The sequence below is a fragment of the Hyaena hyaena genome, unplaced genomic scaffold (genome assembly GCF_003009895.1).
Source record: "Hyaena hyaena isolate Hyena2069 unplaced genomic scaffold, ASM300989v1 scaffold_480, whole genome shotgun sequence".
Classification (NCBI taxonomy): domain Eukaryota; kingdom Metazoa; phylum Chordata; class Mammalia; order Carnivora; family Hyaenidae; genus Hyaena; species Hyaena hyaena.
In genome coordinates this window covers 718,220-745,429 of record NW_024081108.1, presented here as the reverse complement: position 1 = coordinate 745,429, position 27,210 = coordinate 718,220, and the positions used below count along the sequence as shown (strand labels likewise).

Sequence of the window (27,210 nt, the reverse complement as noted above, 5' to 3'; positions counted from 1 at the left end):
GCCACCGGAAGCTAGGAGAGCGGCATGGAACAGATTCTCCCTCAGCCTCCAGAAGGAGCCAAGCCTGCCAACACCTTAATTTTGGGCTTTTACACTCCAGAACCATGAGACAATTTCTGTGGCTTAAGCCACCGACTTTGCATACTTTGCTGCTACAGCCCTCGAAAAAGGATACCAAGTTCGATCACCTTGTGCTGGTTTTCAGGGTAGAAGTAGGAGGACAATACTGAGGTCCATATGCTGCTTTTCACCAGTGAAACAATTGGTATGTATGTTCCCTGGGCAGAGCTCCTTCCGTATTGCTTAAATGGACGCACCTAAACACGGCATGGAGCGTGCTCTATCTTCCTTATGCTCTTAAAGATACCCTCAGCATGTTTTGTGGGACGTCTTAAACATAGGGAATACTTTATTTTTCTTTTTAAAGTTTTGTTTATTTATTTTTGAGAGAGGGCGAGAGCATAAGTGGAGGAGGGGCAGAAAGAAAGGGAGACAGAGGATCCTAAGCAGGCTCTTCACGGTCAGCAGAGAGCCCGATGTAGGGCTCCATCTCACCAGCGTGAGAACATGGCCTGAGCTGAAGTCAGACGCTTAACCATCTGAGCCACCCAGGTGCCCCAGGAATGTTTTATTGTTAAAAATAGTGGTCCTGCAGTCTGTGTTTAAGTAAATGATCTTAAATGTAACTTGTTGGGGGTGATTAAAGCCTTATAAATAAAATAGCTATATTTCCATGATGTGTGCTTTCTTGAAATCTTGTTACTTTGTGACTGAATCAGCCCACTGGCCCACCCACAGCCTCCTACAAGCTGGTACTGTGGGTAATAGGTTGTCTGTCCCTTGAAGTAACAGGTCGCATTTACTGAAAGTTTACTGTGTTCCAGGCACTGTGCCGTAAGCTCTCTGCGTATGTTTTTGAGGAAATAGAAACCAAAGGAGAGAATAACCCCATGCACGTGGAAAATTTAGACTTCATCCTGAGTTAAACTGGTATCTTCCAAGGTAGTGCTAGCCCAGAGGGGAAGAACACAGGACCATAAAAGAAGGCCTCAAGGAGGAAGACAGGCTTGACCTAGGCCCCCAGGGAGAGCAGAGGAAGCCATCCCAGGGCAAGAGTAAGAAGGTGAGTGCTGGTGGGGAGGTGGGGAGGCCCCAGGGGTGGGGGGAAGGTGTGGATAAGCAGTGAGAACGTCAAGCGCATGGAGTCCTGGAACTGAGGCCCAATCCCCAGCACAGGCCAGGACCTCAGAAATGTGCTGAATGATGGGTAACTTGAGGTGATCGGTAGCTACCTCCTTCTGGAATGAAGAGGTGTCTGATGCAAAGTAGGATTTGTGGTAAAGCTGGACAGTGTCTGCAGGTCCAAAAAACCCTGGCTTTTGATGAGAATACTTAAAAAATCATTTCAAAAATTTGCCAGAATTGCCTATCAAAGTATTCTGTGGAAAGCAAATGAAATACCAGCATGACACTCATGCCTTTGCATGAAGTCACTGTAACTTTACAGATCTACAGATCAAATGGCCTTAGAGCTCTGTAGGGCAGCAGCAAATACCTCATTTTCTCTCCTTGTTCTGGAGTCCAACTGTTTGCTCCATCCAGCTCCACTGTCCCTATGAAATTTCTGTGACCAGGGAGCTGGCAGGGTGAGCACCAACATTTTGCAGTGGGGACATTGCATGGAAGCAGGTGGCGGTTGGGGGTGACAGTCTTGTTCTTTTTCAGATCGAAGCCAGGCCCTTGCCTGAGAGCAGTTGTTCTCAGCAATAGATGCACATTAGAATCCCCTGGGAATATCAAACCAAAACACCACCATGCAGACCTTCCCCACTCCACTCCCCATTAAAAAACAAAAACAAAAAGTTTAATTTTGAGAGAGAGACGGGGGGCGGGGGGAAACACAAGTGGAGGGAAGGCAGAGAGAGAGGGAGAGAGAGAATCCCAAGTTGGCCCTGCACTCTCAGGGCAGAGCCCAACACGGAACTCAATCTCATGGACCATGAGATCATGACCTGAGCTGAAATCAAGAGTCAGACACTTAACTGAGCCACCAGGTGCCCCCTCCCTCCCCCCCTTCTTTTTTTCTTTAATGTTTGTTTATTTTGAGAGAGAGAAAGCAAGCACACAAGTAGGGGAGGTACAGAGAGAAGGGGGAACAGAGGATCCAAAGCGGGCTCTGCACTGACACCAGCAAGCCCAGCTGTGGGGTTCGAACTTGCAAACTGCAAGATCATGACCTGAGGCGGAAGTTGGATGATCAACTGAGCCACTCAGGTGCCCCTCCACTCCCCATTTTTAAGCTCCCAGATAATTCCTACTGCATTACCAGGGTTTCTCAAATTTTGATCTTACATGAATCATCTGGGTCTGATTTAGCAGGTCTTGAGTAGCAGTGAAGTCCATGGTCCTAGCAGGCCCCAGGTCACGCTGCTGTCATCTACAAACCACACTTTGAAAGGCAAAGGCAATGTACAGGTAGGCCTTATTTACAGCAGTGCAAAATTCATACCTTATCTTTGACATTTCTAGATGACATCTTTCCTAAAGTTACTAAGTTGCAGTTTTCAGGTCTGGGAAGGAAAACGCAGGGTGACAATAAATGGGCAATATGTGTGTATTTGTTAAATGTATCTTATTCTAACTACAAAAGAAGAATCTCAATGTAGGAAGCACAGGAAAACAGAAGAAGAAATGTATGTTTTCATTTTTATATTTTTATGTATTTATATTTGTATATATGTATTTACCATCAAAAGGTCTGTATTGGTATAGACCCTCGAATTAGCGTGTGTCATTCCATGACTTTTTTGTTTTAAATTTTCTAATACCAGTTATACTCTTTTGTAGCCTGCTTTCTGCAAAATAGAACACTTTTCACTATCACTGAATATTTTATACAATAAACATTTTTATGGTCACACAGTACCCTATTGTATAGATTAGGGGTTTTCAAAAAAAGGCAAAATAAAGGCAAAAATTCAGGCAATTTTTGAGGCTCCCCAAGCCTTCTCAAAGAGTCCACAGTGTTGACACTATTTCATAATAATACTTAGACATTTCCTCTTTATTATCCTTTCTGAGCGCACAGGGGAGATTTTCAGAGACTGAATGCTGTAGTGATGTCCTCATGCTGACAACTAACGGAAGATATACTTGGGTATTTCTGTGCCTTAAACATTTCTCCGTTTTAATTTTTAATATAGTAAACATTCATAGAAATAACCCACATAAACAAAAGTTCTTTGGAGCCTCAACCATTTTTAAGTGTAAAAGGATCCTACAGCCAAAAACGTTGGAGAATTGCAGGTGTAGATAAGCCATAATTTAACTAAACAGCCATCATACTGGAAAGTTAGGCTCTTCCCAAGTAAATAAAGTTGTAGAAAACTTTCTTGTACATTTCTTATACTTTGCACATTGGTAGACTCCTAATAGTGGAAGAACTATGTCAAAGGATTAAGCACATCTAATTTGTGGCACCTACAGTTAAGCCTTATTTAAAGCTGTGCAAAGTCGATACCTTATCATTCACATTTAAATTTTAAAATGAAAATGGTTAATTTTGTGAAGATTTGTACCCAGAATCAAAGAGGAAAATTGTCTTTTATCTGTTCCAGATTCGCTCTTATGTTAACCTAATAAAATATTAGAAAGCCAATTACTCCACCCCCCAAATCTGTTGTGATAGAGGCATTTGCCACTGAGATGTCCGGAGTGCAGGGCGGTGCTGTCCTCTCTCACCATCTGCTCAGGGTGAGAACATGAATAAGAAAATGGCTCTCGAGGGTACGTCATGCCTTTTAGGGAAGCTCATCTCAAGACTCTGGCTTCAAGTCCTAATTTAATTTTTACTAATGCTTTCATTACTCCACTTCCTTGAACAATTGCTAATGCTGGCTCTCAACATGCATCTTCTGAGCCTCATGAGTATCAAGTGTTCTACTCAATTTTAGGGCGAGAGAGGAAGACCGGGCAGTGTTAAAGCAAACACAAGGAGTCAGTCATTCCACTGGGGTGCAAGGAGAGCCTTTATGAGATGTCCATTCCTTTATGGGCCCTGTCATGGAAAGAGCTGGAGTGAAACTGGACATTGAAACATATGCCCGAATGACTCAGTCTCTGTGAATAGAAGGCTTGTCCCTCGCTCAGCCCGAAGGATATTGCATTAAAAAAAAAAAGTCAACTGAGTAAATTTTAAAGACCTTACTAACATTCAATGATTCATGAATCGGGCAGCATCTATTAGCAGATAGAAAGGAGCTCGGAATTGCTGTACAAAATGAAAGACTTCTATGGGCAGAAAGCTGGAACAAGGAAGTTATGCTAGCAAAAAGCGATTGGTTGTGGCAAGGTCAGTTTCCTTTAGGGGGTGGCAGGGGTCTGTCAGGGAAATAACCAACTCACTAGCGTGATTAGGTGGTTCCTGGGTGACTGGTTTAAGATTCCATTTCCGGGAGAGGCCAGAACTGTAATTAAGTCTTGGTTTGGTGTCTCCATTTTGGGCTTATTGTCTTATTTTTAATACTGTCAGTGAAAACTCTTGGCGTTGCTTTTAGAAAAAAGGAAACTCATTTGTGGTAAAGTCAGAAGCACAAACTGTATGTGATTCTTCGAGCTCGGTCCACAGTTGGGACCTTAGATCCACTACTTTCTCTCCCATTTCGGTGCCCTCCCCTGTAAGATGGACATAGTGGTGCCCACAGCATGGGATGAAAGGGGCCAAACTGCTCTTCTTCCCCAAACCCCATGCATGCCCCAGACTCACCAAAAAAAAAAAAAAAAAAAAAAAAGGCTTTCTCAGGGAGTCCTGTCAGAACTTGGGGGCCCTTTCTCTACTCCACCAAGACATGCTCCACAACACTCTCTTTTGAAGATCTCCTAACACATGAACTCTCTTGAACATTGCCCTTTTTTCCATGGAATTGGTCTGTATTGTTAACTGCTGCATCTCAAGCACCCAAATATTCATGAGGCTGCTTTTTTGAGCATGTCAGTAGAGGATAAGAATGGAGAGTATACGTTCACCTGCAGGCTGGACTTTTATTCTGTAAAATAGATCTCTACTTCCCTGTAAGATATCTTTTTCAAAGTTGAACCGACCCTGACAACTGCCAAACAACTCTGGATGAGCTCCGGCCTGTGTCTGACCCTCCCAGGCACCTCTTCTCCTCCCACCCTCCAATCCTATTTAAGCATCGAACAGGGAAGGCAAATGTGGGTAAGGGTCAGACCTTGGGAGAAATTATTTTGCTAATGAATTCTGCGTTTTTCCCAGGCTTGAAGGACTTTGGAAACAACTATTTTTTTGAAATAGTATGTTGCCAGAAGGGGGGAATCAATGATAAGCTGAGAAAAACTAGTGGGATTGCCAAACGAAATTGAGATCCTCATGAATCTCATGAGTTTAGGTTCAAACAGTAAGAGTATTTGTGCTGGACTAGTTGGCTGTCTTTTAGGTACCCAGTGGTGAGAAAAGAAATCACCCTCTCCCAGACAAGAGGAAGTCATGGGTCCTCATACAGAAAGGCTGTAAGGCACACATGGACATATGGAAAGCTGAGGAGAAAGACTATGTGCTTAGGGGTACATTCACTCCCTTTGCCTTCTCTAGGAGCTCAAGGCTCCATATGATCAGCAAGAGACTCCTGACCTTTGGGCTTTCCATAAAGGTGATAGGGGACAGGATGCTGTGGATGATGCGCGTATCTGGAGTTGTGATCAGTAGTAAGATTGAGCAAGGATGAGGGTATTCAGGTCATTTCTCCAGAGGATGTGTCAAGAATAACCATTCCAGGGAGTTTAGGGTGGTAGAGAGATCTCTGACTGTACTGGGAGATGTCTACCTTAGACCACATCTGGAGTGGAGCAGCTCAAGAAGTCCACTCATTTACTTGGAAAGTGATCATTGGTCCCTGGGTCAGAACTTAGTGGCCTCCAAAAAGGTTGAAGGTTGAATAATGATCCTGGATTATCGATGCAGTAAATGGCCACTTGCTTGTTCAAATAGGATGACGACCCTTTTGTTGGCCAGGTCAAGTATTGAGGTCATGAAGGAGAGTTTGTCCTTGTTTCTAATAGGCCAATGCTTTTCCACTCTAGCTGCAGATAAGAATGACTTACAGAGCTTTAAAAATTCAGATGCCCAGGCTCCAGCTCCAGAGATTTAATTCCCTAAGTTTTGGGTAAGTCACGTCTTTTTTTTTTTTTTTTAAATATGATGTTTTTGATGTCTCCTGGGACCCTGATGCAGCACAACAATATGTGCATTTAGAAAGTGCCAAATGGCACACTGCAGGGCAAGGGGCTTATTGTTCTATGGAACATCTCCTATAGTCAAGGCTTGGCTAGAATAAGGACCTGCCTCTGGATATCTCAAGATGCCCTAAGCACCTCCAACCCAGTGCATCAAAGCCAGCTCACTGTTCTCTTACAGGAACCTGCTTCTCCTTTGTTCCTCCTCTTCATTAGCATCACCACTGTCTTCTGCACTGCCACCCAGTCAGACACTTCAGATTCAACTTTGCTTTCAAACTCCACCCTTTCTGTCCATCTGGTCCCAGTTTAAGCATGAAGAACTGTGATGACCCTGAGGCTTTACCTTTCGTGTGAGCCAACAGGTCAACCTGCCTCTGTTTCACCAATGCAGAGAGGAGGTATGAGACTCCTGGGTCAGAGACACGACTTTATTGTTGTTTCTCGTGCCCCCTAGTCCCGCAGGGGACAGTGACTCAAGTGGTGACTGCACACACAGTAGGTTTGTGCTTAAACTGAGGAACACTTAGGAGAGCCCCAATCTTAAAATGGTGCCTGCAAGCAATCTTGGCCAAACTTTACCCTCAAAGGAGGCATTATCTCTGTCTTACAAGGCTGTTTGTTATATCAACATCCTTGTAGGGATAGTTTGAGCCAAAAACCTATCTCTTCAAAGAAGCATAGAAACAGAAGATGCTCGTGGAGAATTATCTTTCAATATTAGGAACTGAAGAGCAATTACCTATTAATCTTCCTGCTGGTGTGTGTGTATGTGTCCTATTAGCAATAGTTCTGGTTCTAGAACAAAACATAAAACAAATATTCCAATCTTCTGTTTAAAAACTTTTGGTTTTCTATGACAAAATAAAAAGTTAAAATGTCTAATCCCCACTGTCCCCATCTGGTCTTCTCATTTTCCCACCTTATCTCTTGCCTCCACCCTTCTTTCCTACGTATTCTCCGCCACAGGATGCTCAGAGTCCTCTCTCTAAAGACTCTCGTAGCTCTGTTTATGCCGTTAACACTCTTACTTGTTTGCTTAATGTAATAGGTTAATGTTTCTCATCTTCTTCCCCAATGGATCATACCTGTCTTCTCGTTCTGTTCCAACATGGTGCCTGATGTACACAGTAAGAGCTCAATAAAACTCTGTGTAGTGAGGAAAGCTGCTACCTCAGCAAGTGAGGCTTTCTGGGGTTTTTCTGAACTTTAACAGTTAAAGCCAGTAACCCCAATTGCTTTAATCCTTTGTCCTTTGTTTTAATGAGTTCTGTGTCTGTGGCTTAAGAGCAGAACAACCTGTCCTCAGAGGTTTTGATGCTTTAATGATTAGCATTGCTGATCAAAATTTCATTCTCCAACTAACAGAAGACCTTGCTCTAGGGGTTTGAACAGCAGGTGTGTGTCTCATGTATTACTGAGAGTCCTCGGCACAGGGCTGCTCCTGAAGGTCAAGGCTCTTTTCACCTTTCTGTCCCCCTGTCCTTGGTGTATAGTCCTTTGATCCCGTGTTTGTACGTCATGGTGGTAAGAGGGCTGGTAGACTCATGGAACCATATCAATATTTGAGGCAGGGAAAAGGAAGAAAAGGACAAAGTGAAGCTTGAGCTGAGAAATTTGCGCCATGTCTGTGTCCCACGTGGTGACTGCTTTTTTTTCTTCTTCTTTTCCACTTTCTGCCGCATTTTATCAGAAGCTGAAGAGATTTTGTTTGTTTGTGTCTCTTCTTGATACTATAACCATCTGTCAATATGGCAGAGCTTTGGGGATCTCTGGCATATTTTTGGTCCTGGGTTAGTCTCCTCCAGTAAAAACAAGTTTTGATAACTATTCCTATGCTATTGGCATATTTCAGCTCATGGTCTGTGTGATGCTTGGTGGTTTGAATCACAGAGAATTACCTGGCCCTTGGGGCTTACCCACTTTGGGGTATATGGGGAACATACTTCCCTTTGGTATATGATGTGAATGAAATATTTAGGAGCAAGGTGTTTCTCTTTTTGGATTAGCAGGGTCTTCCTTTTGTATAAAAGCCCCCAATTCATGAGGATGGTTTGGCCACAGGAGAAGGGATCCATTTCTGACCCAGATAAGAAGGGACTTTTTTGGGGTGCCTCGGTGGCTCAGTCGGTTAAGTGTCCAACTTTGGCTCAGGTCATGATCTCGCGGTTCGTGGGTTGGAGCCCCATGTCAGGCTCTGTGCTGACTGCCAGCTCAGAGCCTGGAGCCTGTTTCAGATTCTGTGTCTCCCTCTCTCTCTGACCCTCCCCTGCTCACGCTGTCTCTCACTGTCTCTCCCTCTCTCAGAAATAAATGGAAAAAAAAAAAAAAGGGACTTTTTCAATTTCTGTGGTCACCACAGTGTGCTGCCAGCCCTGTGAGGGGACAGGAAGGTCAGCAGCAGCCCCCTCCTGTTAGCAGGATGGAGTGGGTGCAGGCTGAAGCATGGCTTGTAACTTTCTGCATTTCCATACATGTAACATTGGTCAGTCAGACTGCAGCTGTCATTGGCCCTCAGAATTTCAAGTCTTTGAGGGGATAAAAACAACGCGGTTTGCAAAGGTTATAAAAATGCCCTTGGGTCAAATATTCGGACCTCCATTAGACATGGCTTTTCCCATAGTGCTGCTGTTTTGCCCTAAACCTACTCCGCTTACTCCTGTTCCAGAATTAGACAGCTTGTGCATAAGGGCTCCACACAGTCACAGACACATGGACTTCTAGGAACTGTGGAGTTACGGGGAGCAGGAGACGGGGGTGCCGGGTGGGGACTCTTAACAGGCCGGAGAAGCATGCCCTATTCAAAGGCGGACCACAGCCACATGCTGTCCTCCTGGAATAGAGATTCCCTGGTTACAAGATTTCCCCATTAAAAAAGGTCAGACTAGGGGCGCCTGGGTGGCTTAGTCGGTTAAGCGTCCGACTTTCGCTTAGGCCATGATCTCACGGTTCGTGGGTTCGAGGCCCACGTCGGGCTCTGTGCTGACCGCCAGCTCAGAGCCTGGAGCCTGTTTCAGTCTGTGTCTCCCTCTCTCTCTGACCCTCCCCTGCTCAGCTCTCTCTCTCTCTCCTAGAAAAAAAAAAAAAAGTCAGACTAGGTTTTATCCAAAATCATCCAAATTTTTATAATTTTTATATATAAAAAGTTTTTGATGTTTATTTTTGAGAGAGATAGAGAGAGAGACAGACAGCAAGCAGGGGAGGGGCAGAGAGAGAGGGGGAGACAGAATCTGAAGCAGACTCCAGCCTCTGAGCTGTCAGCACAGAGCCCAATGTGGGGCTCAAACCCACATATGGCAAGAACATGATCTGAGCCAAAGTAGGGCATTCAACCAACTGAGCCACCCAGGTGCCCCCAAAATCATCCACTTTTAAATATTTACAGCTATCCACTCCCACCCCAGCCCCCACCCTTTTTTTCTCCCAAAATACCCTGTGATGCAAAGATGTATGAGGGTCCCCAGTTTGCCATGACTGGTCTATAGGAAGAAATGGGTTAGGCAGGTTATAGAATCCCAAGGAACATTAAATGAAGATTCTTATGGAAGAGGCTCTCCACCCCTCTCTTCCCTCTCCATGTGAGTGGTGCCTGGAGAGTGTTTATCAGCTTGGAACAAGTCAGAGTATGGTTCACTGGCTTGGTAAGAGGTGCAAAAGTGCTGGTAGCAGTTGATGACAGTGTTAAGAGGCAATTAGGCTCCAGTTAGCTAAGCATCAGCTCTAATGGCTGTTTGGAGGTGTGTTCTGTGCCTCCTCTCTTTTGGCCTTCTCTGATACATTTGGTAAGGGGCCAGTAGTCGATGGTGAGTGGGTGTGACTAACTTAATGCCTGGATGCCCAGGAGGGAGGTGCTGTCACTCTGCTCTTGTGGCCCCTTCTCCCTGCCCCCCCCCCCCAACAGTCAGTCCCTTAGGAGAACAGGGAGGGCTCGGCAGGAGCCAACAGTGTCCAGGGGGTAGTGAAAAGACCAGTGAGAATCAGGATGGTGTGAAAAGGCTCTCCTGAGCAATTGACAAGGACCCCTGCAGAAGATTGTAATAGGAATTACAGGCAGAAAGTAGAGGGACTGACAGGTCAGATAATTGTTAAGAACTACTCTAGAATCTCCAAGTGCTCACAGCTTAGCGTTAGGGGTTTCTTCTTCAAAAATCAGAATATGTCTTAAGTGTCTAGATGTGGGGATAATGGTTAAGTAAATTGTGGTACATCCATATAATGAGAGCCTACGCATCCATAAAAATGAGGTTTATGAAACAGAGTTCTTAGTAATGTGGACGAATGCTTATTGTCTCAGTGGGAAGAAGATGTAGCTACATGAGGCAGGACACTTCAACTTTGCATCATATGCACATGCACAGGGCAGTTGCTGTGGCAGAGAATGCCAGAACCCCTTTCTGAAACCGCATCAGACTGGAGTCGCAGGTTTAACAAAGCCTGCATTTCCTGGAGTAAGAGACTGCCAATTCCGGTTATAGATGCTCATATATGGGTAACCCTCAGATGCTTTTCTTAGGTCAGCGCACATCTTGCTCCCACTTTCATGGCTCAGGGTCAGGCACTGCATCTCAGTTACCCTGGTAGGGGAACAAGACGGCAAGAGGTAGGAGCGGGGGAAGCAGAGGATTTAACAGCTGTTAATATGTGATATTATAAAGCTCAGTGGTCACTCCGCTGTGTCACTTCCTCTACTTTCTGGGCACTAGGAGTTGAGTGGTATGGTAAAGAGTGGAATAGGAGTCATTCATACCTCCTCCCTTGCTTTTCTTGTCTGCAAGAAAAGGAGGTTATTATAGGAAAGATATGGTGGGTGAGTAGGTTGCATTCTAGAACCTTAAAAAAAGAAAGGTGGGGTGAAGAATCGCATACTGATGGTTGGCCCCAAGTGAAACTGGGAACTATTGTGGATTCCTTCAGAACGGGTCTGAAATCAAAGCTACTCTGGTTAATATTTCCTCCCCATTGTTCACCCTGATCAGGTCAGCTCTTTATCTTCTTTTTGTGTTTGGTTGCAACCTACATGCCTTTATATTATCTTAGGGTATAATTCAACCTTTCCCTCCTTTGTTAAGTTCTGGGAAATTATAGGTATTCATCTGATGTGCCTATGCTAGACATGGGGATGGCACTGAGAACCAAGAAGCTGAGCAGAATATCCCCAAGAGAAGATAAGGTCAAAAGCAGCTAGCTTGCTCTGGTCCTGGTGATGGGGTGATGCTGACCTTGGAAGAGTCCTGTGAAATGTGAAGACATTTTTCATCTGAGTGCATGGCCTCTGTGAGGACAGGGACGAAGCCAGCTTCCCTATGGTCTTGGCTTCATTTATACTGCAGTCCCTTAAAAGCCAACAGAAACACTATTTTGCTAGAAGGGAGGTCTATTTTAAAGTAGATATGGTTATAAAATTCAAAGTGAGTATTCAGAGAAATTTATTTATGACCGTAATCTGAAGGGACAGCCAGAGTTTCTGTCCTTCAAAATTCCTCAGGGTTCCTGGGAGTCAATAAATAACAAGTAACTACTTAAATAGTAATATCTCTCAATTATATGTGAAAATAGGTTACATATATTTTTTAAAGATCTATTGTTATATTTAAAGTTCATACTGGACGTCCGTGTTAAGGATTTAAACATTTTAAATCCTATCAGAAATCTAATAACTTTAAAAAATTATTTCCTTAAAAAAAACCCTGAAACCTTAAATACGTTTCAAAATATGACAAGAGTAGGCTTTACACATCCCTGATGAAGATAAATTTAGCTAAATTTCTGAAAGCGTAATCCTGAAACAGAAAATTCTTTATATATGTGGCCAACACCAACTAAAAACTATTAAGTTCCACACACTGCTGAATTTGGTTTTAACTCTATTTGGCAAACAGAGTAAAATAAAATTGCACACATCCCTACCAGCAAGACCACAGATCTCTGAGCCATGGACAGGTTTCCAGAATGTGCCCTCAGGTCAGGAGTGAAGGTGTAAGCCAAGTTTGTTTTTCTGATTCCAGTCAATGTTCCCTTGAGCCCCCATTTCCATGCCTTGGCCACCTTGCTTCCTCTATTTTTGATTCCTTGAAAACTGCACTGATGCTGGGGACCAGAGAAACCACTATAGTTGCTTGTGAGCACAAGACACTGCTCATACATCACCCTGGTCTTCCATCTTGCTTGGTAAGTGGGAGGCTCTATATCTCTCTTTGGATAAATGTGACATCAGGCAGTGGGAAAGCCAGGGACTAAGAAAAGACAAAAATGTCAGGAAAACCACACGCGTCAGTATGTGCCTAGCTTAAAGTTTGGTCTAACTGTAATTGGTTCTAATATGTAAATGACTGTCACCATATTAAGTTCCTAACTATATAGTATTATAAATAGGTGTGTACTGTCCATTTTTGAAATGTTAGATTAAAATGTCCGTGGCTCATGAAACGATGCTCAGCATCCCTCCTCATCAGGGAAATACAAATCAAAACCACACTGAGATACCACCTCATGCCAGTCAGAGTGGCTAAAATGAGCAAATCAGAGAACTCGAGATGCTGGCGAGGATGTGGAGAAACGGGCACCCTCCTACACCGTTGGTGGGAATGTAAACTGGTGCAGCCCCTCTGGAAAACAGTGTGGAGGTTCCTCAAAAAATTAACAACAGAACTCCCCTATGACCCAGCAATGGCACTGCTAGGAATTTACCTGAGGGATACAGAAATGCTGAGGCATAGGGGCACATGGACCCCAATGTTCATAGCAGCACTCTCCACAATAGCTAAAACATGGAAAGAGCCTAAGTGTCCATCAACGGACAAATGGATCAGGAAGATGTGGTTTATCTATACCATGGACTACTACATGGCAATGAGAAAGAATGAAATCTGGCCATGTGTAGCAACATGGATGGACCTTGAGGGTGTTATGCTGAGCGAAATAAGTCAGGCAGAGAAGGACAAATATCATATGTTTGCACGTATAGGAGGATTAGGAGGAACTTGACGGAGGAACAAGGGGGAGAAGAAGGACGGAAATGGTGGGGGAAAGGGAGAGAGGCAAACCATGAGAGACTCTTGAATGCTGACAAAAACTGAGGACTGATGGGTGTGGGGGGTGGGAGGGGAGAGATGTGCATAGAAGAGGGCACTTGTTGGGATGAGCATTGGGTGTTATATAGAAACCAAGTTGACAATAAACTATTTGTGAAAAATTTAAAAAATGTCCATGGTTGTAGCTAAAAAGTTTTGGTTTGTTGGTTTTCTAGGAAGAAACAAAGTGAGAATAAGAAAATAATGAATTTTTAAAAGTCCACTAAGAAGGAAAGAATAAGGAATTAGTTAAATTTAAAAAGAAGCATAAATTCCATGCAATGCTCCCTTTTTTCCTTCAAATACTGTAGCTGATAATTCATATGAGAAACAGCTAACCTTGGAAACCTACAACATAAAGGGACTGCCTGCCTGTCTAGTCAAGAAGCATAATCAATACGTCATCACACATGGATTCCATCAGGATTCAAAGCACAGCTACCAAAAGTCTTCACATAAAACACACAGCATTTATATTTAAGAAAACGACATATGAACAGGCATGTATATAAAAAATATGTAGGGGCGCCTGGGTGGCTTAGTCGGTTAAGCGTCCGACTTTCGCTTTGGTCATGATCTCGCGGTTCGTGGGTTTGAGCCCCGCGTCGGGCTCTGTGCTGACTGCCAGCTCAGAGCCTGGAGCCTGTTTCAGTCTGTGACTCCCTCTCTCTCTGACCCTCCTCTGCTCACACTGTCTCTCTCTCTCTCTCTCTCTCTCCTAGAAATAAATAAAACATTAAAAAAATGTATATATACACATACATACTGTTAAACTGAGCAGCATTGAAAATGGGAAGAGGGATGGTTTTCTTTCTATATTGAGGAGAACTCATAGTACTGCAATTTCACTTATATTGGCTTAATAATCATAATAAAAGCTAAGATTATTGAACTACTGTTATTCCCCCTTTATAGATGGAGAAATCTGAAGGGGAAGAGGAAGTACTACTGTATTTGGGACCTACATCAAAGGCCTGCTCTGCAGACGTGGCAGAGTTTTGGGGGGGAGGGGAAGCAAGGGGTATGTATTCTGTATTGAGAATAACTGAGTGCTCCTCAAACTGTTAATAGACAGTGTCTCCCATTTGGCTGTTCTTTGAATTCCTTTAGCTGGGATCCTGCAGGGGGAAAAGGGGATAAGCCATAGCATATCACAGATATTACAGTTCCATCGAAGCTTACCTTCAACCTCTAGAGGTTTCAGTTATTACAAAAACCCTGGGAAGGAGAGATTATTAAACTCATCATATTGGTAAGAAAACAGGCCCAGGGGGTTTAAGTAACTCTCTGATGGTCACACAGCCAGTATGTAACAGAACCAGGATGTGACTTCAGATCACACAGTGTTTAAAGACCTTACTCTTTCCAGTAATCACACTTAAAATAGTTTTCACATTTGTCAGACACCCCTATAAAACATCAGCCTGTGACACTACATAGCATATAATTATCTATATAAATTCAGAGAATACATCTGGGAAAAAAAATAACCCTCAATTTTCCTGGTTACAGCTATGAAGATTCATCCTGTCATTATGTTTTTTTTAAAAGACACTTGTATAATTCAACTATTACGGTTGCCTAGAGTTATGACTTTAAAGCTTACTGATTCTAGTAGCAGCTGAATACAAAGGGGGTAATACATACCTAATAAGACATCTTCATCCCTTATATTTAGCAGAATTAGATAATAAGCTTTCTAATGATACCAAAAAGCATTTCTTCTGAAATTTTCACACGCAGGGTTTCTTAGCACACTTCACACTAATGCTTACATTTAAGAGCTGCATTCTGTTCCATCTTAGTCAAAATCATTTTACAACTAAAAAATGTCTACATCTCCATGATTATCAGGTAATATGCACAAACCATGTTTTATCAAGTTGAAAATGCTAGATTATGGACCAGTATTTAGTTTTGCTTTGGGCCAACGAGGTTACAGTCTTGGGTGGGGGTGCAGTTAGCAAGATCCCAAGGAGCTAATGGGCTTCCTTCCCTGGAGGGAGAGAAGACATTTTTAATGCATTTCACTCAGACATCTTCTTCCTTCTGATTGCTGGCGTTTTTGCTTTTCAGCTATGCTCTAATCCTGACTCACAGTGATAATTAGTGCTATGCCAGGTGGTTCCTCCCATTCTGTCCCTCAGAATGCACGCTTAGTGAGTAGCAAACATTTAAATGTGGCCTCTAGAAGTAAGATGAAGTAGCAGGATATACGGTATGGTACTGTCTGTAGACTCTCACCTCCTGCTATGGCAGAGCAGCATGTCACCCAGTGTGGTGGACCTCCGTCATCATAAAGGCACAGCCTTCTGATCTCACTGTAGAAAAACTGGTAATTAAAAATGCACTTTGTTTTGCTGGAGATGGGAATTGCTGGTAGCTGGCCCAGATGATGGCTTCTCTCAAATCTGTAATTTTTGGATGCCTCTGTTCTGAGGTTTTCTATATAATGCTTTTCAATACGGATAGATCCTATAAAGGGAATTCTTGGAAGTCAGACAAACATCTAAATCTCAATTTCTCTATCGGTCTATTTAGAATTTTCAGGGAGTCTGGAAGTTTATGGAAGTGGGAATTCATAAATACTGAGCATCAACAATGAGCAATTATTGTTCTAGGAGCTGGAAATGGAAGTAAAATATACAAACAAACCAATGATGCCATAATAGTTTGATATACTATTTATTTCGTTATTAATATGGACAGCCTATTCAACATTACAGATGTTTTTCAAAACCTATAGTAAAATATAGTCCACTATCCAGCCCAGAAGAAGACAATAAACAAGATCATTCTTACAGTAAGTGTAGCATAAGCACTCACAATAATCGTCCCTTTCCTAGACATCAAAGGCAACAAAATTTCTTTACCTCCACTGAGGTTTTAATTTTCTTGAATTATAGCTGTTTCCGAGTCAAAAGTCCAACTTCAATCCCCCCGTAGACATGTGCAGCATCTCCTGATGGAGAGGACAGAGCTGCCGTCACCCCGGGCAGCCCGTTCTACTGTCCGGCAGTCCTTCCGTACTGGAGCCCGTCACACCTTGCAGCCAGTGTCAAACTTGTGCATGGGGACAAGACAGGTATGTCACAAGGATCTTTTGATTAATTTACAAATATTGTGTTTCAAAGTTCTAAAAACCCATTTGGTGGTGGTAGTGGCAGTGAAGAGTACACTATATTGTGCCAAGAGGGTCTTGTCATCTCTTGAATCTTGGTGTTGTCACCTTTTCTGAGAGCTTTAAGATCTACTGCAGTTCTCTGTGGCAAGCGGAGGTGGGAAACCCTAACAGCTACTGGTATGAGGCCATCTGCAGAATGAACTGGACTGGCTACTATGGCTTTTATAACCTGCTTCCTTTCTTTAGTATAGACAAACTTCTTCCTTAATCTTTTATTCTATGTCCGGCTAGTTCTATTTTCTTAATCGTTTTTCCTATGTCCTGCTAGTTAGATTATTTAAAAGAACTGTAACAGGGGAAACGTCTTGCTTTCAAGCTGAACGATGAAACCCCAAAAGCCCAAAACACCACCCTCCGATGAACTATACTCAGTTTCCTCAGTTGAAAACAAATGTCAAGTGACTCTGAAAGACAAGTGTTGGACAATGCTGATTAACTGGCGGAAGAAGTGCTGAAGTCAAACTTTACATATATCAGATTCTAAAATATAGGCAAAAAAAAAAAGTACTTGTTGTAAAATAGATTCTTTAACCCCTTAGTTTCATGCTGAAAACCACAGGTGTTTTCAATGGTAGGCTACTGATGACAGCCAATTAAATATGAAATTTAAAAGCCTCAGGGAAGTCTTGCCAAGTTTGTGGCAATTTCAAGAGTCTACATAGTTAGGAAGAAGGAGAAACCATAGGGTAAAGAGTGAGAGCATTGGATTTTATTTAACTCTAGGTACCATGGGTTTGACATTAGTAGGTAAGACTAATGAATAAGCAGCCATACAGTTTTTTGGTCACTGTGCTTCCCAAGCACCAAAAAATGGAGCTATGTTTACTATTCAATTCCATCTTTAATAAGCTAGACAGATCCTGCTGCACTCTTGTTTGTTTCTAATTTACCAGTACATTATTATGTAGTTTACCAAATGTGAGGAGCAAGTCATTATGTAGTACCAAGTTTACATCATCATAGGACTACAACATGCACATTCTACTTAATGTAGCTCAAGCAACAGGAATACAAGAGAACAGTTATGGGGTGGAGACTTGTTTTTGACAAATTCATGTTCACACTAACTACGGGTTTAGAAATCGCTTATTGGGCAGGTACCTACAGCAGTTCTTCAATTGGTACGGGAACATTACACGCATGCACAAGTGATATGGAAGAAAATGAAGCTGAAGAGGCAGCTGGATTGGAGGACAAAGGGGAAATCGGAAGTGGGAAGATGCCGTGTGTCAGGGAAGGGCGGTTCTCAGCTTTCCACAGTAAGTCTCTGCTCTGTGAGAGAGGCCTGTTGGGCAACACTTTTGTTCTCATGACTGCGAAGTTTGGATACAACATCTAGAAAGGCCAAATCCTGTACTTCCTTGTGTAGAGATTCTGGAAGACAAAAAACAAGATAACAGAGATGCTCCTGTTAAATTCTTCTAATCTTACTATACAGTCTATCCAGTACATATACCCAAAATGTTTATTTGGATAATACCAAGTTATAAAACTAGGAACAATTTTGAAAAAAACTGCAGTAGCCTAGAAATGCTAACACATTTTTAAAGACAAGTGTTGGACACAGCAGTAGCCTAGAAATGTCTTCTTTAGAGATGTATTATAATAAATCAGAGAAACTTTACTTGCCATATTTATATGTAGATGAATCAAATGTCAAGTTCTACAGTCTAAGTTTGACTAGGGTAATGAGTTATAATGAAACACAGCTCATTGTATGATCTCAAGTATCAGTTATACACTCCTTGACCCTCATCAGTTCAAATATGAAGTCCAATGACTTAAAAAAAAAAAAAAACAAAAAACTTAGATCTGTTTCAAATTAATTTTGTGGCAAATGAAAAGGTTGTACTTCACATCTTTCAACAAATTTCTGTGACAATAGGCTTCCCTTTTTGATTTCTGATCTTCCTCTTCCTTTCTGTCTTTCTTGCTCTATTTAACCTCAATTACAGGAAAATACAAGGCTCTTCTTCAGACTTTGAGACTGCTATATGACAAAACTGAGGTCTAGTAAGTTTAATGTACTCAGCATTCCTCAAAATGACATATTTACTTTAATAAGACTGTGAGGTCTTATTATAAATAATGTTTTTAATAGAAATAGAAAAACACATCCTAAAATTCAAATGGAATTTCAAGGGACTCTCAGTATCTAAAACAAATCTTGAAAAAGAACAAAGTTGGAGGTCTCACACTTCCTAACTTAAAACCTATTATAAAGCCATAATAATCAAATCAGTGTGGTGCTGATATAAAGATTACATACACACATACACACACACCCCAACAGAATAAAGCAGAGAGCCCAGAAATAAACCCTCATATATGTAGTCAAAATATTTTTGACAAAGCTATCAAGACCATTCAATGAAGAAAGGGCAGTTTTTTCCACAAATGGTGCTGGTAAAATTGGACAGCCACAAGCCCTTATACACAAAAGTTAAATTTCAGAACTACAACTGTAAGACTTAAAACAGAAAGGGAAAACTTCATGACACTGGACTTAGCAAGGATGATCTTGGATATACATCAAAAAATACAAGCAACAAAACAAAAAACACACTGGACTTCATCAAAATTAGGATATTCTGTGTAACAAAGTATACTACCAATAGAGTGAAAAGGCAGCCCACAGAATGAAAGAAAATATTTGCAAATGACATATCCAATAAAGGATTAATATCTCAAACGTACAAACAATCCTTTCAACTCAACAACAAAATTACCCTATTAAAAAATGGACAAAGGGCTTGAATAGACATGTCCCAAAGAAGATAAACAAATGGGTAATGAACACATGAAAAGATCCCCATGTCACTAATGGACAGAGAAATGCAAATAAAAAGCTCAACAGGATACCACCTCAGGCTTATTAGGATGGCTATAATGGAAAAAACATAATAACAAATGATAGAATGTAGAGAAACTGAAACCCATGTGCATTGCTTATAGGAATGCAATGATATAACCACTGTGGATGGTGGTTTCTCAAAAAATTAAACATAGCATTACTGTATGATTTAGCAATTCCACTTTATACCCAAAATAACTAAAAGCTGGAACTGAAAAAATATTTGTGCACCAGTATTTTCATTATGGCATTATTTACAATAGCCCAAAGCTGCAAATAACCTGAATGTCCATTGATGGATAAATGAATAAACAAAATGTAATATATGTATTTACAATAGAAAATTATTCAGTCTTAAGAAGGAATGAAATTCTGACACAGGCTACAACATGGATGAGCCTTGGAGACATTATGCTAAGTGAAACAAGCCAGGCAAAAAAGAATATTGTAGGATTCCACTTATATAAGGTACCTAGAGTAATAAAATTCATAGAGACAGAAGACAGAATGGTGGGTGCCAAAAGCTGGGGGGATGGGTGACTGGTGACTTATATTGTAACAAGTATTGAGTTTCAGTTTGGGAAAAATAATGGTGGTGATGGTTGTGCAGCAGTGTGAATGTACTACTCTGCCACTACACTGTACATTTAAAAATGGTTATAATGGTAAACTCTATATATTACATTAAAAAATGCCTTAATAAGAGTCTCAGGGAGGAAATAGAAGACATAAAGAAGTAGCAAATGGGTATTTTAGGACCCAAAGCTATAGCATTTGAAATAAAAACTTACTGGATAGTCTTGAATCAGAATGGAGGGGATAGAAGAAATGAGTGAACTTTAAGAACAGAAATTACCAATTTGAGTCAGAGAGATAAAAATCTGGGAAAAATTTAACAAAACTGTTCAGGGGCCTGTAGAATATAACTAAAGATCTCCTATTCCTGCCTAGAGAATTGGAAAGAGAGGAGAAATAGGGTAGGGATGAAAAAGTACCTGAAGAAATATGGTTAAAAAACTTTCCAAGTTTATCAAGAGACATAAATCCTATAGACTCATGAAGGTGAGAAAACTTGATAAATCCAAAGAAATCCATGCCAAGACACATCACAGTCAAACTTGAATATTAAAGACAAAAAAAAAAAAAAATCTTGATACCTTACCAACAAGAGAATAAAAGAATAGGAAGACTGTGCCTTTTTCTTAAACTACGGAGGCCAGAAGAAAGTGACACATTTATCAAGTGTTGAAAGAAAAATTCTGTACCCAGAGAAAATATTTTTCACAAAAAGAAAGGGAAATCAAGACATTCTAAAATAACAGGAAACAAAGAAAATTTGTCACTAGCAGACCTAACCCCCCAAAATGGCTAAAGTAGGTTCTCTAAAAAGAAAGAAAATGTTTAAAAAAAAAAAAAAAAAAAACCTCGGAACATAAGGAAGGAAAACAACACATATAGCAAAGATGTAAATAAATGTGGTAGATTTTTCTTCACTTTGAGTTTTCTAAATTATATTTGATGGTTGAAAACAAAAGTTGTAACAATGTCTAAATGCTGTTGTAAATAAGAGGAAATATCTGAGATAATTATAAATGAGGGGAGGGTAATGGGACTAAATGTTGAAGCAATCAATAAGAAGTCAGGAATGAGAAACAAACAGAAAATAAAAAAAATTAAACTGCAGATGTAAGCCATAACACCAGTCATTACATTAAATATAAATGGTCTAAAAACATATTAAAAGAGACTGACAGAGTGGATTAAAGCACATGGCCTAACAAGGTGCTGTCTATACTTCAAACATAATGATAAAGCAGACTGAAACTAAAAGGGTAGGGGAAAAGATCCCATGAATGTTATTCAAAAGAAAGTAGAAGTTGCTATATTAATATCAGAGAAAGTAGACTTCTAAGCAAAAAAATTTATCAGAGATAGAGAGGAACATTACATAATGCTAGAAAGGTCAATCCACCAGGAAGACACAATAATCCTAAAGGTGTATCTACCAAAAGAGTTGCAAAATATGTGAAGCAAAAATTTACAAAACTAAAAGGAGAAACAGACAAATCTAACATTATTTTTGGAGATTTCAACACCCCTGCCTCAACAACACACAAAGCAATTAGTCAGAATATCCAAGTAATACAGCAAACTCAATTCCACTACCAACAACCAAAAGGATCTGACATTTAAAGAACACTCCACCCAATAAACAGTAGAATATACATTCTTTTCAGTGTCCATGGAACATATACCAAGATATGCCAATGATTTCTTTACCAAATCACTTAGCTAATAAGATATACAAAATCACAACTTGTTCTTTATATAAAATATTTGAGATAATGAAACTAACAGGTTTTAATTTTTCACACTGATTTTTGATTATTTGCTGTATAATTTCAGTGTTAAAGTATGAATCTTTTGGAAATATTTTTAAGTACTCATATCCTCCATAAACTAATTTCTAATGTTCTTTAAACCCAAAGCCATCATTTATTATTATTGATTATTTAATGTCAAGCATATGTTGATAGATGTAAAATGATAGAAGAAATACTTACCAGATCCCATGAGGGCACAAATCAAGACCATGGAATTATATTTGATTTCAGGAGCACTTCTCTCATCTGCTAGCAGTCTGTGTAAAATCTGTACAAGTTTAGCACATTCTAGATCTTTCTCAGCAGTGCCTGCAATATGAAACAAAGTATCAGTTATGTTCATGAGCCTGGTGTAATATAGCTAAATATTGATTCCCTTACTGGAAACTGACCACATAAAAGCACCCAAAAGGAATTGATTAAATAACAATGACCTAGAGAGAGAATATTATATTTAGACCTTATTTAAAAAGCAGAGTTAAAAATTCAGGTATTTCAGGAGTTAAAGCTTAAAATTTGGTTGTATAATATTCCTTTTAATATGAGGCAATTAAGAATCTTTATTTTGGAAAATGTTACATATACAAAAGTAGAAAAGATTACATAATGATAAACTACTTATTATTATCTTTAAAAACTATGTCTAAACTTGTTCATCTTGTTCTAGTTTCATTCACCTACTCTTACCCATCCCAAATTATTTTGGAGCAAATCCTACAAATGACATTCTTCCATATGTATTTAGGTATTTGTCTTTTAGGAATGAAGACTCTTAATGCAACTCCTATCAAAATCCCAGGAGGATTTTTATAGAAAATTGGTAAGTTTATACTAAAATTTATATGGAAAGCCACAGACCCTAGAGTAGGAAAATAATCTTGATAAGAGATAAAGTGGGAGGAATTTTTCTACCTGATATTAAGGCTCACTATATAGCACAGTTATCAAGGCAGTGTGGTCCTGGTGGAGAGACAGAGAATTTAACAGAGAACCCCCAACACAGACCCACACAAATATGTTCAAATGATTTTGAAAAAGGTACAAAATCAATTCAGTGGAGGAAAGATAGCTTCTGCAGCAAACAGTGCTGGCAATTAGACATCCATAAGCAAGTTGAAGAAACGCTGACCTAAACCACACACCTTGTACAGATATTAACTAAAAATGGGTTACAGACTTAAGTGGAAAACGTAAAACTAAAAAGCTTTTAGAATATATAAAATATTTTTTAACTCAACAGTTAGAAAATGAGCAAAAAGGGAGGGGCCAAGATGGCAGAGCAGCATGGAAATTCTCTGCTTCTTTCATCCCTGAAATGCAGCTAGATCAGTACCAAACCATTTTGCACACCTAGAAAACTGAGCTGAGGGCCAACACGACAATCTGTATAACTAGGGCCACAGGACTTGGCAGACATGTGGTGCAGAGAGGTGAACTGGGGAGAGAGAAGTCACAGAGGGTAGGGAGCTGTTTTTGTTTGCATAGAGAGAATGAAGACAGGTGGGAGAGTACAGCAAAAGCACTCCCCTCCTCCCCCAAAGCAACGGGAAAGAAAAAGAGTAGAAACACCCACAAGAAACTGAAAAAGAAAGGGAGAAGGGAGAGAGGTTCAATACCATTAAGACTCTATAAATAGGGGAGTGCAGAGTTGGAGACTCTGCAGCTTGATACCTGGTGGGGCTCTTGTGAGAAGGACAAATTTCCAGGAGCCCGAGGAGTCCTTGGGCTACAGGGGAGAGGAGGTTCCCCTGCCAGGAAGATATGTGGTAGAGGCTGTGCAGCTTCCCCACAGGCAAAGGTCCCAGTGGACTCCAGATTACAGACAAGTTTGCTAGTGTTGGAACAAGGATGCTAGGGTGTGGTGAAGCCTGGAACTAGAACCAGATGTGTGTTGTGATTAACCACAGTCCCTGGACAGCTGCTGTTCCACCATTGTGCAAAATTTTTCTGGAATGGGCTGGCACCAGGACACTGTCTCTGGGCCTTTATAGTTGCGTGGTCGCAGAATTCCTGGGAGTGGGTCGGCACCTGGCTGTTGCTCAGTGACACTCTCCCTTCGAAAGTAAGGGTGAGTTCAAGCCGCAGGACTTGAGGGGTTTAGAAACACAGAAACACATCTGAGATAAAATTTGGGAGGGAGGTGCTGCTCGGCAGGCTGATGGCTTGGTGGTGGACACTGAAGCAGCGGGAAGTAGAGAGAAGCTGGAGACAAAGGGGAGATGCTTGATTACTGGTTGGCAAGAACACAGTTCTGATGCTAGAGACTGGGAAGCTGGATGACACCCCCATGAATGCACATATATGCATATGCACACTATACCAATCCACCCCAGTAAGATAAGCAGCACCACCTAGCGAAGAACAGAGCCCTGTCTGTGCCAACCAAGCCCTAGAGGACGACCACAAATCTCTCCCCCTTGCTTAGTGTATGGACTATAAAGTGCTTCATAGTTTGTCTTCTAGGGGAAACTGGATGTAATTTCATTCTGATTTCAGTATGTTGATTGGTCCATCTACTCATATTCTTTATTATTCTTGGACAGAAAAAGAGAAAAAATTTATTTTTATTTTCCATTTTTATAAAAATTTAAAAAAATTTTCTATATTTCTATTTTTTGGTAAACTTTTTAGTCTTTCTTCATTTCAATTTATTCTATTTTACTGTATATATTTAAACATTTTTTAGTATTTTCTTTTCCTTTTTTTCCTTTTCTTTACTTTCCCTTTCTTTTCTATTCTATTCTACCAAGCTTCATTCAACAGCCACACCAAAATACACCTAGGATCTAGCTTCCTTTACTTGATTCTGTGTGTGTGTTGTAATTTTTAATTACATTTTCATTTTTTATTAGTTACTCATTAATGTTATTTTATTAATTCTTTTCCTTCCTTCAAAATGATGAAACAAAGGAATTCACCCCATAAGAAAGAATAGGAAGAAATGACAGCAAAGGATTAAGTAAACCTAGATATAGGCAAGATGTCTCAACCAGAATTCAGAATCACGATGATAAGAATATTAGCTGGGGTTGACAAAAGCATAGAATCCCTTTCTGCAGAGATAAAAGCAGTAAAATTTAGTCAGGACAAAATTAAATATGAAATAACTGAGATGCAATCTCAAATGAATGCCACGGTGGCAAGGATGGATGAAGCAGAACAGCAAATCAGCAATACAGAAGACAAACTTATGGAGAATAATGAAGCAAAAAAAAAAAAAAAAAAAAACTAAGGCAAAGAAAAGCATGATAAAAGAATTAGAGAACTCAGTGATACATTAAAAAGGAATAACATCCGAATCATAGGGGTCCCATAAGATGCAGAGAGAGAAAAAGGGGTAGGTTTATGTGAGCAAATCATAGTAGAAAATGTTCTTAACCTGGGGAAAACACAGACATCAAAATCCAGGAACCACAGAAACTCCCATTAGACTCAGCAAAAACTGACCATCAACAAGGCATATCAGAGTCAAATTCACAAAATACACAAACAAGGAATGAATGATGAAAACAGCAAAGGGAAAAAAGTCCTTAACATATATGGGAAGACAGTTCAGGTTTGCAGCAGACCTATCTACAGAAACTTGGCAGGCCTGAAAGGAATGGAAGGCTATATTCAAAGTGCTGAATCAGAAAAATATGTAGCCAGAATTCTTTATCCAGCAAGGCTGTCATTCAAAATAGAAGGAAAGAGTTTCTCAAACAAAAACTAAAGGAGTTCGTGACCACTAAACCAGCTCTGAAAAAAATGTTAAGGGGGCTTTGTGAGGGGAGAAAGACAAAACAAAACAAAAACGACCAAAAGCAACAAAGACTAGGGGCGCCTGGAAAACTCAGTCAGTTAAGCATCTGTCTTCAGCTCAGGTCATGATCTCACGGCTTGTGGATTCGAGCCCTGCATCAGGTTCTGTGCTGACAGCTCAGAGCCTGGAGCCTGTTTCAGATTCTGTGTCTTCCTCTCTCTCTGCCCCTCCCCCACTCATGCTCGGTCTCAAAAATAAATTAAAAAAAAAAAAAAAAAAAAAGCAACAGAGACTATAAAGGACCAGAGAATACCACCAGAAACTCCAACTCTACAGGCAATCCAATGGCAATAAGTTCATATATTTTATTTTTTTTTTTAAATATTTTTTATTTATTTCTAGGAGAGAGAGAGAGACAGCGTGAGCAGGGGAGGGTCAGAGAGAGAGTCACAGACTGAAACAGGCTCCAGGCTCTGAGCTGGCAGTCAGCACAGAGCCTGACGCGGGGCTTGAACCCACGAACCGTGAGATCATGACCTAAGCGAAAGTCGGACGCTTAACTGACTAAGCCACCCAGGCGCCCCAATAAGTTTATATATTTTAGTACTCACCCTAAATGTCAATGGACTAAACACTCCAATCAAGAGACAGGGTACCAGAATGGATAAGAAAACAAGATACATCTATTTGCTGTTTACGAGAAACCCATTTTAGACCTAAAGCCATCTTCAGATTGAAAGTAAGGGGATGGAGAACCATCTATTATGCTAACTGCTGCAAAAGAAAGCAAGAATATCCATACATTTTTAGAAATCTAAATTTTAAAATAATGACTGTAACAGATGAAGAAAGGCATTATATCATAACTAAGGGACCTACCCAACAAGAAGATCTAACAGTTGTAAATATTTACATCCCCAACATAAAAAAATAGCACACAAATATATAAATCAATCACAAACACAGAAAAACTTTGAAATAATACCATAATAGTAGAGGACTTCAATATCCCACTTACAGCAATGGACAGATTGTCTAAGCAGAGAGTCAACAAGGAAACAATGACACACTAGACCAGATGGACTTATCCAGAAGCTGCAGAATACACATGGAACATTGTGCACATGGAACATTCTCCAGAATAAATTACATACTAGGACACAAATCAGCCCTAAACAAGTACATGACCTAGGTCATACTGTGCATATTTTGAGACCACAATGCTATGAAACTTGAAATCAACCACAAGAAAAAATTTGGAAAACCATGAATACTTGGAACCTAAAGAACATCTTACTAAAGAATGACTGTGTTAACCAAAAAGTTAAAGAGGAAATTAAAAAAGACATGGAAGCCAATTAAAATGATAACACCACAGCCCAAAACCTCTGGGATGCAGCAAAGCCAGTCGTAAGAGGGAAATATATAGCAATCCAGGCCTTCCTAAAGAAGGAAGAAAGGTCTCAGCTGCAAAACTTAACCTTATACTTTGAAGATCTGGAAAAAGAACAGCAAACAAAACCCCAAACCAGCAGAAGATGGGAAATAATAAGGATTAGAGCAGAAATCAATACTATTAAAAAAAAAAAAAAGAATAGATCAATAAAACCAAGAGCTGGTTCTTTGAAAGAATTCAGAAAACTGATAAACCCCTAGCCAGTCTGATCAAAAAGAAAAAGTAAAGGACCCAAATAAATACAATCAAGAATGAAAGAGAAGAGATT

General features: G+C 40.4%; 1 protein-coding gene across 5 annotated transcripts in view; it reads right to left on the bottom strand.

Annotated features, from left to right (window-relative positions):
- Positions 1–15,991: 15,991 nt before the first annotated feature.
- The window catches only part of RAP1GDS1 (Rap1 GTPase-GDP dissociation stimulator 1), a 179,687-nt gene continuing 168,468 nt past the window's right edge, over positions 15,992–27,210 (bottom strand). For all 5 annotated transcript variants that reach the window (XM_039254241.1, XM_039254240.1, XM_039254242.1 and 2 more), the window contains 2 exons: positions 21,925–22,053; positions 15,992–17,880 (listed from right to left, as the gene is read on the bottom strand). In XM_039254241.1, the coding sequence (XP_039110172.1) occupies positions 17,753–17,880; positions 21,925–22,053 (257 nt within the window). In that variant the 3' untranslated portion in view covers positions 15,992–17,752. The remainder of the gene's footprint in view (positions 17,881–21,924; positions 22,054–27,210) is intronic.